General features: G+C 36.6%; 4 protein-coding genes across 5 annotated transcripts; 2 read left to right on the top strand and 2 right to left on the bottom strand.

Moving 5' to 3' along the window:
- The first annotated feature begins 5,964 nt into the window (after positions 1–5,964).
- LOC106312744 (cytochrome c biogenesis protein CCS1, chloroplastic) lies at positions 5,965–8,653 on the top strand. Its single transcript, XM_013750371.1, has 8 exons — positions 5,965–6,427; positions 6,504–6,723; positions 6,806–6,917; positions 7,105–7,377; positions 7,463–7,728; positions 7,834–7,990; positions 8,066–8,149; positions 8,258–8,653. The coding sequence occupies exons 1-8, from the start codon at positions 6,073–6,075 to the stop codon at positions 8,387–8,389; spliced, it is 1,599 nt and encodes a 532-aa protein (XP_013605825.1). The 5' UTR covers positions 5,965–6,072; the 3' UTR covers positions 8,390–8,653.
- A 1,141-nt stretch (positions 8,654–9,794) lies between these two features.
- On the top strand, positions 9,795–11,322 carry LOC106307440 (30S ribosomal protein S17). Of its 2 annotated transcripts, none has more exons than XM_013744401.1 (3): positions 9,795–10,050; positions 10,188–10,362; positions 10,835–11,322. In XM_013744401.1, the coding sequence occupies exons 1-2, from the start codon at positions 9,889–9,891 to the stop codon at positions 10,359–10,361; spliced, it is 336 nt and encodes a 111-aa protein (XP_013599855.1). In that variant the 5' UTR covers positions 9,795–9,888; the 3' UTR covers position 10,362; positions 10,835–11,322. The 2 variants fall into 2 exon arrangements, with proteins under 2 accessions (XP_013599855.1, XP_013599854.1); XM_013744400.1 differs by lacking the exon at positions 10,835–11,322 and adding an exon at positions 10,457–10,699 and having other exon boundaries at positions 9,796–10,050.
- LOC106307439 (CASP-like protein 5C3) lies at positions 10,705–11,561 on the bottom strand. Its single transcript, XM_013744399.1, is given in 5 exon segments — positions 10,705–11,027; positions 11,116–11,211; positions 11,213–11,224; positions 11,226–11,253; positions 11,321–11,561. Coding segments are annotated over 5 exon segments (459 nt in total). The 5' UTR covers positions 11,452–11,561; the 3' UTR covers positions 10,705–10,835.
- Positions 11,562–13,728: 2,167 nt separating this feature from the next.
- Positions 13,729–15,031, bottom strand: LOC106310036 (mitochondrial import receptor subunit TOM6 homolog). Its single transcript, XM_013747229.1, has 2 exons — positions 14,798–15,031; positions 13,729–13,954 (listed from the first exon to the last, which is right to left on the bottom strand). The coding sequence occupies exon 1, from the start codon at positions 14,974–14,976 to the stop codon at positions 14,812–14,814; it is 165 nt and encodes a 54-aa protein (XP_013602683.1). The 5' UTR covers positions 14,977–15,031; the 3' UTR covers positions 13,729–13,954; positions 14,798–14,811.
- Positions 15,032–16,032: the final 1,001 nt, after the last annotated feature.

Genomic DNA, 16,032 nt, shown 5'->3' with positions numbered 1-16,032 from the left:
AATGTATTATTAATATTACTTGATTGCCCTTAATTAAACATGCAATGTTAGTAAAGAAATGACAGGTTAAGGTAAAAAGGACAATAAGATACTCCTTTAATAGTACAGATATTTGATTTACAAACTAAATAAATTAATTATATAACAAATACTATATATAAAAATTATTCATTAAGGTTAATATAGATATCAACCGCTCTAACTTTCAACGTGACACCTCCATTGTGAAAATTTACTTCGCAAATAATGGTATAGATTTGGTAAAATAAACTAAAAAACTGTTGATATATATATAAATATTAAATTGGAACAAACCTAACCAGTGAAGATCCCAACCAAGCCCAAAACAAAATTTATAAAATTCAATTGGACTTTAAGACGAATAAAGCTTGAAGATAATAATAATAATAATAATAATAATATGTTTATTGTTATTTTGCATAGACAATAATATTTATTTTTATAAGAAAAAACGATACTTTTTAAGAAAAATAAAACGTTAGTTTCTTTTTTAATTACCAAATACCTCAGGAAGATGACTTCAAAATACTTTGTCATTTACAAACAACTCGATGTACAATAAATCATTGTTTGGTTTCTTAGTATCGTATACTTTTTCGGGTACATGATCACAAAATTTATCACTCTGTTCTTCAAATTAAAAATGCACGGAAAATATTCTCAAAATTATTTTGTCCGCGTGGACGCGGGCTGGACACCTAGTGACCTTAAAATAAAGAAAACACTCTAAAAATAAAAAGACTATTCAGTAGTATGAAATGTCTGCAATGTAATAAACAGACAAAAAGTGATCATGAGTGTAGAACACTCTAAAAGAAATTTGGAGTTTTCCTGTGACTTAAAAAAAAAATTAGTTTGTATTTTTTTTTTATATTGCAACTTTCTCAGTTTTAAAATAAAATTTTAATTATTTGGTGTCCTTGATATTTGTTACTAATAAACATGTAATAAAGTCAATTTCTTATTTGTTACTCGCTAGATATTTAGTGAGAAGCTAGCAATAAACATGATCTTCGCTTTGTACAAACTAATATTTTTGTAAACTTAATCGCAAAATTAATATAAAGAGTATAAACAATGAAACTCTCAGTGATAGGCTCAAAATATTTGTAGCCTTGGAGAGATCTCCCGATTATCCTCCATTCGTACACCCTTCAACTGCAAAACCTGCTCTCCTCCCTGAGCGTGTGATCCTGTAGGAAGCGCTGCCAACTCCCTTAAGAGATCAGTTACTACATTTCCTCCTCGCTCTATTTCCGCTGGAGACCCTGACTGAACTACTTCCAAACATGATTTTGCTGCATCTACTTCCTCTGCCGCTACACCTCTTTTACGAATGGCTACCCCTGTTGACTTACACTCTGAGCCCTTATGTCCCCATCCTTTACACACACAGCATCGAGGTCGGAGCCATGGGTACTTGACTTCAATCTCACACTTCAATCCATTCTTATCTTTAAACTCAATTTTCTCAACCAATGGATCATGTAGATTCACCTCCGCCAAGACACGAGCAATATCCAATCGAGTACATTTTTCGGTATGGGGGTGAAGCTTGCAAACTTCCCAGCAGCTCTTGTTAGGCACTTCAATCCCTTATGGAAAAAGAGACCATTAGGAACACCTTTCAGATCAATCCACAAAGGCATTGTCGAAAGATCTGGTGGCTTCAAAGCAGATTCCGGAGACCACTCACTAACCACCAAAGGCACATCAGAGATATGCCAATACAGCCTCTGGATCACCCGTGGTCTAGTATGACCGTTCTCAATACGAAACAAGACCGTGTTTTTCTCAATGAACTGGACATCAATCTTCGACCCACCCTTTGGAGAAGCCCAAATTCTGTTTATTGTGGCATGGATAGATCCCATGTGGGGAGCGTCGCCAATGAAGTACCCCACTTCATACCTCTTCCAAAGTAACTCCGCCTCATCAAAAACCTCCTCCGGAATGAGCATTGAAGCCACACCGTCAACTATATCAATCGCCGGCACCGAGAAATCACAGTCGGAACCCCTCTTCCAAGGCGAAGTTCGTATCGCATCTTTCTTTTCCACACCCACATCCTCTGAAAGTGAAAAAAGCCTTCGAGGGATCGGCGGGCAGAGAAGAGTCCTTAAGAGCGCCGCCATTGCTAGGGTTTTGAGAATCGACATCGCCTTCGTCGAGAGTCGCCATCAAATTATTAAATTAATCAAACATCATTACTTTTTCTATAGTTTTAACAATTAGTTACCATAAATAATTGTTTGTAATATTATGTAGATTATTTGGTAAGTGATATTCACTGTTTATAGACTTATTTTTTTAAAAAAATCTAATTAAAATAAATAAAAATTAAAAATTATCGACCATTCAATTTATAACATTTTTAAAGATTTCATCAATGATCGACACATAAGAAAAAGTTCTTAAGTAACTTCTCAGTTAATATATAGTAGGATAGTAGGATAAAATTTTAAAATAGTTTGTATAAATTAACTTATAAGCTTTTATAGATGACTTACAATTTTTATAATCTCACGCCCGCTTTGTTATATTCTGCAGATCTCCATAATGCGCCTTATTTAGAACCCTTAGGTGAAACTTAAGCATTTTCAACTTCTTGTGGAGGCACGACAACACATTTTGAGAATAAAACAACTGTGGAGTAGCCTCCCAAGCTTCCCTAATGGTAGGAAGGAAGTCCTCGTGCTCAGTTAAGTAGTTGAAAAATCTTAAAGGCTTCCTTGATTCATCCAGATGGCCGGAAAGTTTAACCAGACAGCGTGCATGATCTGAGACCCCTCCCGCTTCAAACTTTGCATTAGATTGGGGGTAAGATTTGAGCCACTCCCCATTGGCCAAAGCCTGGTCTAATTTCTTACCAATCGGGTCCTCCTCACGCTTATTCCACCAGGTGAATAGAGCACCTACAAAAGGTAAGTCCAGTAAACCACAGTGTGTTGTAGTCTCCTGCAGGTGGGTCATTCCTGCCTGATCACTTTGATAATCTTGTGCCCGAGAATGTTCGTTTGAAGCCAAAGTAATGTTGAAGTCTCCCATGAGAATCCAAGGAATATTTAGATGAGCATAAGCCGCATGAGTAGCTCTGAAATCCCTCCATAGAGGAAGCCTGTCGGAAGCAGTGTTGTAGCCATAGATCGCTGAGCACATGAACTGCTCACCCATCCCCGGAACCTGAATGGCGCAAGTAATTACCTGATCACTCATATGAAGCTTTGTGACCACCACCTTGTCTGACCAGCAAAACCAAATCCTTCCTAACGGATGATACTCATAATTAGTGATAAATTACCATAATTAGTGATAAATTGCCAATGCGGCAGAGCCGCTTCCATACAGTTTTTACTTTTTCCCTCTTGAACTCTTGTTTCTACCAGACAACCAGACAACCAAACAAAGGATGTTCAGCCTGTATCCAACTACGAACTGCTTTGTGTTTGCATGGCATGTTGAAACCACGAATATTCCAAGAGAAGAAACTTGTCATAGCTTTCGTACGGAAGATTTCTTGAGTTGGCCTTGCTTCCCTACAAACTTCAAATCTCGAGCCCTCACTATTGTCTTCTTGGCTGACTTGTGCGAAGCATTTCCCGCACCCTTTCTTCCTTTGCCATTATCTTGCTTAGGAAGATTAACTTTATCTTCAACTAACTCTCCCTCCTCCATTTCTTCTACCTCATTAACAATATCCTCCTTCTCTACTGCCTCGCTGGTAGTATCCTCCAGTACTTCAAACTCATTGTCTCCCAGTTCCAACAATGGACTGAACCTGGAAGGAGAGACAATGTTAGTCAAGGCACTTCCCTTATTTTGACCATTCGCAGTTCTCTGCACATCTTGAGGACTAGGTGTTCTACCAGCAACCCGGTCCCAGCTTCCCTCGTCCGAATCAATGAAACTCTCAGTGATAGGCTCAAAAGATTTGTAGCCTTGGAGAGATCTCCCGATTATCCTCCATTCGTACACCCTTCAACTGAAAAACCTGCTCTCCTCCCTGAGCGTGTGATCCTGTAGGAAGCGCTGCCAACTCCCTTAAGAGATCAGTTACTACGTACATTTCCTCCTCGCTCTATTTCCGGTGGAGACCCTGACTGAATTACTTCCAAACATGATTTTGCTGCATCTACTTCCTCTGCCGCTACACCTCTTTTAAGAATGGCGACTCATGTTGACTTACACTCTGAGCCCTTATGTCCCCATCCTTTACACACACAGCATCGAGGTGGGAGCCATGGGTACTTGACTTCAATCTCACACTTTATTACATTCTTATCTTTAAACTCAATTTTCTCAACCAATGGATCATGTAGATTCACCTCCGCCAAGACACGAGAAATATCCAATCGAGTACATTTTTCTGTATGGGGGTGAAGCTTGACAAACTTCCCAGCAGCTCTTGTTAGGCACTTCAATCCCTTATGGGAAAAGAGACCATTAGGAACACCTTTCAGATCAATCCACAAAGGCATCGCCGAAAGATCTGGAGGCTTCAAAGCAGATTCTGGAGACCACTCACTAACCACCAAAGGCACATCGGAGATATGCCAATACAGCCTCTGGATCACCCGTGGTCTAGTATGACCATTCTCAATACAAAACAAGACCGTGTTTTTCTCAATGAACTGGACATCAATCTTCGACCCACCGTTTGGAGAAGCCCAAATTCTGTTAATTGTGGCATGGATATATCCCACGTGGGGAGCGTCGCCAATGAAGTACCCCACTTCATAACTCTTCCAAAGTAACTCCGCCTCATCAAAAACCTCCTCCGGAATGAGCATTGAAGCTACACCGTCAACTATATCAATCGCCGTCACCGAGAAATCACAGTCGGAACCCCTCTTCCAAGGCGAAGTTCGTATCGCATCCGTCTTTTCTACACCCACATCCTCTGAAAGTGAAAAAGCCTTCGAGGGATCGGCGGACAGAGAAGAGTCCTTAAGAGCGCCGCCATTGCTAGGGTTTTGAGAATCGATATCGCCTTCGTCGAGAGTCACCATCAAATTATTAAATTAATCAAACATCATTACTTTTTCTATAGTTTTAACAATTAGTTACCATAAATAATTATTTGTAATATTATGTAGATTATTTGGTAAGTGATATTCACTGTTTATATACTTATTTTTTTTAAAAAAAAATCTAATTAAAATAAATAAAAATTAAAAATTATTGACCATTCAATTTATAACATTTTTAAAGATTTCATCAATGATCGACATATAAGAAAAAATCTCTTAAGTAACTTCTCAATTAATATATAGTAGGATGGTAGGATAAAATTTTAAAATAGATTGTATAAATTAAGTTATAAACTTTTATAGATGACTTTTTTATAATAATTTAAATATATAATAAGCCATGATAAATAATTTTATAAATGTTTTTGTAATTTTATAAAACATATTATGTGAACTTTATAAGATGTTAATGATTATTATAATAGTTTATATAAAATATAATGCTTTAAATAAGAATATAAAATCATTATATTGATTTATATAAACTGTTTGTTGTTTATTAATATTTTAGGTATTTTATAAATATAAAAAAATTGATCAACATTATTATTCTTTCTAAAATTTTAACAATTAGTTACCATAAATAATATTATGTAGATTATTTGGTAAGTGGTATTAATCGGTTATAAACTTACTTTTTTTTTTAGATCTAATTAAAATAAATAAAAACTAAAAAACATCGACCAATCATATTATAATAATTTTGTAAGAATTGACGACGCGGAAGCAAAAATCAATAAAGATACTTGTCAGTTTAACGACGTGAATTCTTACAAAATTATTATAATATGATGATTGGTGGATGTTTTCTCTGCTATGTAGCGGACCGAGCGAATAAACCGAGATATTTATCTCCCCCGGTTAAGTATAAAACCGGTTCAGATCAAAATATCTCATCTTCTCCTTCAAAAAAAAACACAAGATAACAGAACTGCCAAAGCTCCATTTTCATCCCCACACACAGCAGAAGAAGACTGAAGAAATGTGGAGGAGATTGAGCTAAACTCCCCCAAATTCGAAAATGATCGTAACCCTAAACCCTAAGATTCTCCACTTCTCCAAACTCAATCCCCAATGTCCTCTCTCTCGTCCCTCTCCCCGCTTCTACAGAACTCGCACCATCTCCCTAACCACCAATTGCAAGCTTCAGAATCCTCAAGATGGGAACAAGACCGGAAGCATCACCAAAACCATCTCCCTCTCCGATTCCGCCCCGCCGGTTACTGAAGAGAGTTCCGAGAAAGGAGGTGGTAACGGCGGAGGAGGAGGAGGAGGAGGGTTTCTGAAGAAGCTACCGAGAAAGGTGTTGTCAGTACTATCTAATCTCCCTCTTGCTATCACAGAGATGTCCACCATTGCTGCTCTCATGGCTCTCGGTAAGCTATAATACTTTTGAACTCACTTGGGTTTGTTGCATTGTCATGGAAACTGATGAAAGTTTCATCCTTTTAGGCACTGTGATTGAGCAAGGCGAAACGCCTGAGTTCTATTTCGAAAAGTATCCAGAGGATAGTCCTGTGTTGGGGTTCTTCACTTGGAGATGGATCTTCGCTCTTGGGTTGGATCATATGTACTCTGCTCCTATTTTCCTTGGGATGCTGGCTCTCTTGGCAGCTTCACTTATGGCTTGTACTTATACCACTCAGATTCCTCTTGTTAAGGTTGCAAGAAGGTCTGTGTTTTTTAAATCCAGAGCTTTTTTTTTTGTTTCTTGCTTAATAGAGATTTGCTAAGGGAAACACATGAACTTTCAGATGGAGTTTTATGAAGTCTGATGACGCTATCAAGAAGCAGGATTTTGCAGAGTCTCTTCCAAGAGCTTCTATTCAAGACTTGGGTGTGATCTTGATGGGTGATGGTTATGAGGTCAGGACCCTAGTGTATAGATAGTTTGATTGTCTTGTTATAGTAGTATTCAATGTTTAAGAAATCGCTAGGCGGTGGTTAGGCGCATTGTTTAGACGGGTGCCTAGACCGACTTTTTAAACGCCTAAACCGAATTTTATTGTCTTGTTATAGTAGTAGTGATTTCTCAGTTTGTTTGTTTGTGCAGGTGTTTATGAAGGGTCCGTCATTGTATGCTTTCAAGGGTTTGGCTGGTAGGTTTGCGCCTATTGGAGTACATATAGCAATGATTCTGATCATGGTTGGTGGAACACTTAGTGCCACCGGGAGCTTTAGAGGCTCCGTCACTGTTCCTCAAGGGCTTAATTTTGTCATGGGAGATGTCTTGGGTCCTATTGGGTTTCTCTCTGTTCCAACAGATTCTTTTAATACCGAAGTTCATGTTAACAGATTCACCATGGACTATTACGATAGTGGAGAGGTGAATACTGTTTTGTTCTGCTTTCTCTGCTCTCTGGCTATGTCTTGTGACCATTCACAGTTAAGTATTCATTGAATTATTGTAGGTATCACAGTTTCATTCTGATCTTTCACTACGTGACCTTAATGGGAAAGAGGTTGTGAGAAAGACGATTAGTGTCAATGATCCGTTGAGATACGGTGGGGTCACTATATACCAGACAGATTGGAGTTTCTCGGCTTTGCAGGTGAGTAAAGATGGTGAAGGACCATTCAACTTGGCTATGGCACCTATTAAGATCAATGGAGACAAGAAGTTATATGGGACCTTCTTACCAGTTGGTGATACTAATGCTCCCAATGTCAAAGGAATGTAAGAACCCTCTCTTTACAACTAAACCCAGCACAAGAGATGGAGTTACATTGTGGTTTCTAGTACAGGCTTTAACTTCGCTCAACTTGAGTTTTCTTTTTGCAGATCGATGCTTGCTAGGGATCTACAATCGATTGTTGTGTATGATTTGGAAGGAAAATTCGCAGGAATAAGGAGACCAAACTCCAAGCTTCCCATTGAGATCGATGGTATGAAGATTGTGATTGAGGATGCAATAGGAAGCACTGGTCTTGAGTTAAAGGTACAAAGCTATGGTGAAAGTTTATTTCGACACAAAAAATAGAAATATAACATGTTCTTGGTCTTTGTTTCTCAGACTGACCCAGGAGTACCAGTGGTGTATGCTGGTTTTGGTGCTCTAATGCTCACAACCTGTATCAGTTACTTATCCCATTCACAGGTAACAGTAACAATATCTATCAAACATCTTGTTTTATACCATTTTGTTCCATTGGCATTTATTGAAGTACAGCCTCTTATGTTGTTTTGCGTGAAACATGATATGAAGATATGGGCACTACAAAACGGAACAACATTGATGGTGGGGGGAAGAACCAACAGAGCCAAGAACGAGTTCCCTGATGACATGAATCGTTTGCTGGATCAAGTTCCCGAGCTAATCAAGACTTCAGTTGATTAGTCTCTAGACAGACCAGTAAAGCTGTACAGAAAGGTATATAATTTTCAAGGAACACACTTGAGACTTGAGAGAGCATTCTACACATGTTGCTGCTGATTATATGGGAAGAGAGGGAGAAGCTATTTAAACTTGAAACTTCAGAATTGATTTGCTTGTAAATTTTGTTTTGAAGGTTACTGATTCTACACAGTAAAGTTAGAATATATAGGGTGGATACTATTTTGTTATTTCGTTTGTGGGTAAGGTTGTTTGTTCGTCAAATTATATGATCTCTCTAACTGCATAATAACACAGTTTCTGAAACCTAATGATCAACTTCATTGTCAAGATCAAATGCATGATCAGTTGATCTTGCTTGTAAAGAGAAGTCAATATCTTCTCTCATGGATCCATCATTGGTTGCTGCACCAACACAAACAATCAGACCTTTCTACATCCGGTCTTTAGAATTAGATCATCAACAACAGAGATTGCAACTAAATTTCATAGACATGAGCAAATCACAACAAGAAGTGGTATCATCCATCCTCAGGAACATCAAGTTACATTCCATTTGCCAGAAATGCCTCCTGAATCTGAAGCTTTGAACAATCTGTTGAAAAGCAATGCTTACATGAAAATCTAGCCATAATATACATCTCAAACGCAAGAACTGACAAAAACTGTTCAAGTCTTAAGAATTCAATAGCCAGAGGGAGAAGACAGTGACATAAAAGGTAGAGATGAATTGGTTCTCCATCACTGTTATTTATCGCAACCTCAGTGCTATATCATCAATTAACATATCAAAATGTTTTCAGGATTTTCAAATCCCCCAGAGGCAAACTTCACAAACTCTGAACTCTGAAGGTTATTACAGGTTTTGTTTCCGTTTGGAAGATAAAGTAAGAGTTGAGAGAGGATGAATGAATAAATAAGTCAGAGATTAATTCAGACTGTGCAACTGAAGATGCGAGCAGAACGCTGTCGTATAGAAACTAAAATGTTTTTTAGCTAGTAAAGTCCCACATCGGGGAAAACAAACGTTTGCTTGTTGTATATATGTGTTTAGCTCACTTAAAATGTACGTCGAGCCTGGTAACGCGGGCTTGTAATCCAAGTGGGGACAATAAGGCGATGGGACGTTGGGCCGATCTCTTTGGGCCTGACTCGGAAAGACTATCTACTGGCCTGCCCGTTCCAAGTCGGGAGTCGAGTGTTCGGACTCGAGCGAAGGCTTGTGGTTCGGACACTCTTAGAGCGGAGGAGACTGCGTGAGGCTGGTTTCACAGAGCAGCGTCCACCTCCCGTTTTCGACGGTGGAAGGATTACGGGCCGGTGCCTCCCGAGCCCACTATGACCCAATAAGCCGGCTCCAATTGGACCATCACTTTTTTTTTATTTTTTTCACCACAAATTGTTGGGCCAAAAGAACCCTAGACAACACGAGAATCATTTCATTTTCACTGTTCATCTTCTCTCCGATCTTTGTTGATTCTCAAGAAGGAAGGAAGGAAAGGATGAAGCCAGTGATAGGCACAGTGGTATCGAACAAGATGCAGAAATCAGTAGTCGTCGCCGTGGACAGGCTCTTCCACAACAAGCTCTACAATCGCTACGTCAAGCGCACTTCCAAGTTCATGGCTCACGACGAGAAAGACTCCTGCAACATCGGCGATCGAGTAATCTTTTCTCCATCTCATTTCTCTTCGAAATTGTCTTTGATTGCGAAAAGTCGAAACTTTTGTGATGGTTTAGTGAAAAAGTTGCGTCTTTTAGCTTGGTGAATGTTTGATCTCTGACAAAAACTGTTGTGTAGGTGAAGTTAGATCCCTCGAGGCCGTTGAGCAAGAATAAGCATTGGGTTGTCGCTGAGATTATCAAGAAAGCTCGCATCTATTCTCCTCAAGCCGCAGCCGCTGCTATTGCTGCTTCTGCATCAACTTCCTCGGCCTCCATTGCTGACTCTACTGCTCCATCCTCTACCTCTTAAGGTGATTGATTACTCCTTTGCTCTTGCGCTTAACTGTTTAGTAATCTCTGCTACTGGATTTGCCTTTATAATACTGATCAAACTTGATGTTTCAGGATGGTGTTTGTTTTTCCTGGGATGATTACGAGTTATTTGATGGTCCTAATAGATAATGTAGTGGAAGTTTTATGAATAAGACTGTTAGTAAACTCTCACTTGGTGAGCTTTTGATATCTTGTTATGCCATTTTGGTAACATATGTGCAATGTGCATGAATGAAACAGTGAGTGAACCTTCTTGATGATGGAATGCTTCTTTGTTACACAAATCTGTGTGGCTATTTAAATTTGATTGCAACATCAGCTTTTTCACTCTCATTTTTGGTATATCTATATCAACTGTCATCAATACAAAAATCGAGTTTCTATTGACATTTTTGTTTCTTGCTACCTATCTATTTTGTTTAGTTGTCTTTGTCATCTAATCTTCTTTAGATCAGAGAGAAGGAAGTAACCAGAGGTTGAAGAGAGAAGAAGAAAGAGACAAGAACCAAGTCAAGAAAGCTAATGTGGCTGCAAACTGGTATCTGTTGCAGATTGTTGGAGGGCAAACTGATTCGTCTGATCGCAAAAGATCCACAACACTGGCTGCTGATGAAGCTGAAGCCAACGCTAGAACAGACACCACCTTCAAACACAAAAAAAATTGTCAAAGATCAGATCAAAATATTGGAGACTCCTTTCCCAGTAAGCGTTAGAAAATGTAACTACGTTACCCAATCACCAATTGAGATGGCGAGAAGGATTCGTGGCTTTTGAAATGGTTGGTTGAGAAGAACACAATAGATATCTACCATTGCTAGTGTCAGTCAGGTTCCATGGTATTAGCTAAAGCCATGATCGTCACCAAGTAGCTGAAGATTAAAGTTATTAGGGTTCGTTCATGATATGTAATCTGGAGTTGGGATCTATATACATTACCAGAAAGCTGTGAATTGGTAGAAACGAACACCGATGGTCATGAAGAGAAGAGCACCAAATGCTAACAATGTTTGACCTAATCTCAAGGAAAGGCTTGCACTTGTGCCAACAGAACCAGGAACCTCCACCATCACCAGCTTTGCTTGAGTAGCACGTAAGTTAGCGCTTATCTGAAAAGATAAACTTTTGAGATGGAGTTTTCTATTAGATCATCTGGGTTTTTAATGTTTTCTAGTGAAATCAAAGATATGAAGATCATGATCATGACGAAGAAGAAGGGAGGATTAAAAGAAGGACAAGTTGATGAGAGTTTCTGGTTCGCACGTTTGTTTGTAAGAGTTACGAATGGTGGAAAAGAGAAGACTGTTCATGTTGAGGAGAGTTGTGGTCTGTATTCATCAGACAAAGCTGAGCAAATGTCGGAGCAAACACTATTATTCCTTTCTTCCTTCATTTCCCAACCCCTCCCTTTATTTTATTCTTTTCTTGATGTTTTTCCATTTAATACAAAAAGTTGACTGGTTTTAGAAATTAGAAGACATTTCAGAGTATCATTACCGGATAATTTTGTTCTCATATAGTATTTCATAATAATAATATATTTTAGTTGAAATCTATATATAATTCAAATTATATAACACATTTAATTTCAAGAAATTAAAGAAAAAAATCCATAGCTGTTACATCTACTAGTAAAAAATTTGCCCTCAAGATAGAGATGTTAGATTCGAATCTCAACTGTGGATAAAAGATTTAGCAACCGATTATTATCCAGAACCCAGAAAAATTACGGATTTCATTAAACTTCTTGCAATCAGAAAATAAGTCGTAGAAGAATCTGACAATTTTTGCAATACTGTTTTCTTTTTATTTTTTGCTTTTCAATTTTATAAAAATTTCCAACAACTAATTATATGTATTTGAAGAAGACTTTTAAAATAAAGTAGAAACCTAAAAAAAAGAAACAATTTTCTTTTGAAAGTTTATCAAAAAATGTAATTTACTTGCTCATTTTCTGTAACTATAGATATGGATGAACATAGAAACTGCATCGGTTTAAAATTTGCAACCTCCTGGGTTTTAACCAGAGACGTCGTCCGCAAAGTAAATCGTCGTATCTATGGTCCAACCAATTGAGAAATAATCAATAGATTCTTTTTTGGGAGCGATTCATCTTTTTCGAACGCAACATACAATTCTTTGTTATACCGCGCTCTCCAAATGTGATTGTTCGTGAAATCAAAGTAGATGATAAAGTAGCCGGAAAACATGGAAATAAATGTATCATTTCTAAAAAAAATTGCCTAGATAGGATATGACTCCTATGTTAAGCCATATGTTGTCTAATTAGACCATGAGTTACGAACGTTGGAAGAGTTCTATTGCTATTTCGTGAGAATTACTTGTTATTTGCATGTATTTGCTACTTGGTCAGTATTGATCCATAAAGTTGGGTACTTGGTCTGAGTAGATCGAATATCAAGTAAACTGTTTAAATTACTCACAAGTATAAAACAAATATTAAAATAAAAGTAACTACTTAGTGTTGTATGGTTTGTTACTCTCGTTTTTTTAATGAATAAAAATATATTTTCTTAAATCATAGTTAAATAACTAGTTTATATTTTTATTTAATCAAACATAAGTGATATATTTATATGAACATTTTGGAGTTTTCTATTTTCTATATATTATGTTTCTCGAATTGACTTAAACATAAGAAAATAATGAGATATCTTTTATAAATAAAAAAATTATTTAACTTTGAATTCTAATGAATTATCAAATAACTTACTATTAATTATTAAGTAACTTGGAAATAATAAAGCAAGATAAGTAATTTGCAAGTCTATCATTTTTAACGATTATTTGAAACTTCAAATACTCGTTCTTAACAAACAAAGTTGAAGTCCAAAATTTTACTATTCTTACAAGTCAAACCAAATGCTAAATATACCAAAAATTCTGAGTAATTGGTGTCCACCCCTGGATCTATGAGATGATATCCAAATAGTGTTTTGAATGGTTAATACCGACAAATAGTTCAACTCCAAATTTTGTAAATAAAGCTTAATTATCTGACCAAGCAAATATCAGTTTTAGTTTCAAGTATCGAATCAAAGACCGACAAATTTATACATTGCTTCAAAATCTTTGTGATTGGTTTAATTTTTTTAAAAAAATTTAATTTAAAAGTAAATTATATTTAACATTATATATAGGATACTCTGATGAAAACCTACTACAGAGATGTTCTTGGAAATGTACTGTTTTTACTAGTTTCACAATTAAAACGCTTTTAATTTTTTGGGTCTGATAAGTAGAATGCAGCAGAAGAGAAGATTTTGCAGATTCAAGACAATTTTGGGAAGAATTCGATAAGCATGTCGTTTGTAGAAAGCTTAAGATGATTTATAACGACCACGCTCATAATACTCTTTCCAATAAATCAGAAGAGAAGAAAGGATACGAGAGATGAGAAACCAAAGTAACAAACGAATAGCAAAAGTACATCACTATAATAACTTTTATGTCTCACATCATGGTTATTTCAAGTCCAAAGAAAATTGCAAATACGCCAAAAACAATGTCTTGCATTGCTTCACAGTGCATCTAAATATCACCTCTTCAACACTGCACAAAGATGAAAGGAGATGTCATCTTTTTAGTAAGCCTAAGAGTCGAAACATTTGAAATGTGCAGAGAAATGCTGAATCGATAACATGGTGACCACACACATAATTATTTATATGAAAAAAATTTCAGATGCACACTCTCTACTTACTACTCATAAACAGAAGATTGCTCTATCATGTTCTGGATATTGAAACGTCAACATTTCTTAAAGAAGACTTTCACGCCAGCACAAAATGGGCCAAACTAGCTTGAATATGTAGTAAGTAAATATATTTAATACTCAGCAATCTTAAATCTGCATGGGCTAATTTGGTATATATAAGACAACGTCATACCTATATATCAATGATGCATGAACAAGACTTATAAACTAAGCTAAGAACAGAGAAGCTATGATGCATTTAACAGGCTTGCCAAAAAAAAGTCCTCAAGAAGACTCTCATGCCAGCATAAAAAAGGTGAAAACTAGCTTGCCTAAGTATATATATAGTCAATACCTCAACAGTCCGGACTAATTTACTACAAATACATGATAGCTTCACAATGAAAGTATTCTCATCTAAGTCATAAGCTGAAGCATATCATACTTTAATGATTAATCAACACAATCACATGAACAAGCTTGTGAAACCTAAGCTAAGAATAGCCAGGAGATAATAACCTAAAAGATCAATCATAAATAAAAATTGAAACTTTCAAGTTTACCAAAACTCAGATCTTAGAGCAATAGATCAAACCCTAATTCAATTCAGATCAAAAGTTACATAATCTAGAAAGCAGAATCATATCAATTGAAGACACAATTTGAATAGGAATCGTCGAATCAAGTTTACCACTGACCTGAAAATCGAGACTTAGAAGTCGAGCTTGAGCTCATCCTTGGAATCGGAGAAATACGAGAGGATGTACGGAACAGCACGGACAACCACAACCCAGCCGCCGAACAGAGCAACATGGGTCCGTAGCTGCTTCAAAGCCACGGCTTTGTCTGGCTTCTCCATGAACATTCCAGAAAACATGGTTGCTGTCTTTCTCTCTCTCTCTCTCTCGCTTTTCTAAGATTCTAAAACCCTAACCCTCGATTGTTTTGCCGTCTCCTTTTATGTAGTAATAGATAGGTAGGCCGACTTTTGGTTATGGGCCGTTAAGCGGGCTTTTTAGTCCAGTCTGGGAGATGTGCAATTTGTTTTTTTTTTCGGTTTGTTTTTCGGTTAAGTACAATATATGAGCACTCCATTCGGTTAAGTACAAACTTGAATATACATACGGATTTCATTGGTTGGGACTGTAGATTTAATTTGGATTTAAAATTAGTTTGATTGTGATTTTCTTTTTACTTTGATGTGACTTATTTCTAAAAATATCCAAAACACTAAATAAAAACTCTAAAACCCCTGATTTTAGAAAGGGCAAATCTCCAAAATATCAACTTTCTAAGTTTATATCACAAAAATAACACTCAAAAACTAAAATGACCAAAGTAGCACCTTTCTAAGTTTATCCTTTGAAAATTTTAATTTTTTTATTTTTCCAAATTTGAAATCTTATCCCCAAAACCTCATTTCTCAACTCTAAACCCTAAACCCTAAACTCTAAACCCTAAACCCTAAACCTTAAACCCTAAACTCTAAACCATAAACCCTAAACCCTAAATCTTAAACCCCACCCTTTAACTCTAAACCCTAAGTTTGTGACTTTTGATAAAACATTAAGTGCTATTTTTGTGACTTTTGACCTTGAGTGCTAGTTTGAGAACATAAACTTGATTTAGTGCTATTTTTATCTTTTTCTCTTTTAGAAATAACATCTTTTCTTTTCTAATTATTTTGCTCTAAATTAATTTTTGAAACTAAAGAATGATTACTTTATAAATAACTTTTTTTTTTTAAATAATGATTTTTCACAACTTTTACAACCATTTCCAATTGATACCTAAGCTTGTTTCAGCTCGGTTACGATTTTTGTAGGATATAGAAAACATTACGCTAATTAAATTTATATTACTATAGAACAACTAACAAAGACTTTGTTATATGAGAACACATTTTTAAACCGAACTCTCTACTGAAAAAAGA

The sequence above is a fragment of the Brassica oleracea genome, chromosome C8, assembly GCF_000695525.1.
Source record: "Brassica oleracea var. oleracea cultivar TO1000 chromosome C8, BOL, whole genome shotgun sequence".
In the NCBI taxonomy this organism is placed as follows: domain Eukaryota; kingdom Viridiplantae; phylum Streptophyta; class Magnoliopsida; order Brassicales; family Brassicaceae; genus Brassica; species Brassica oleracea.
The sequence above is the reverse complement of the archived record's forward strand: the minus strand, read 5'-3'. Positions and strand labels throughout refer to the sequence as shown.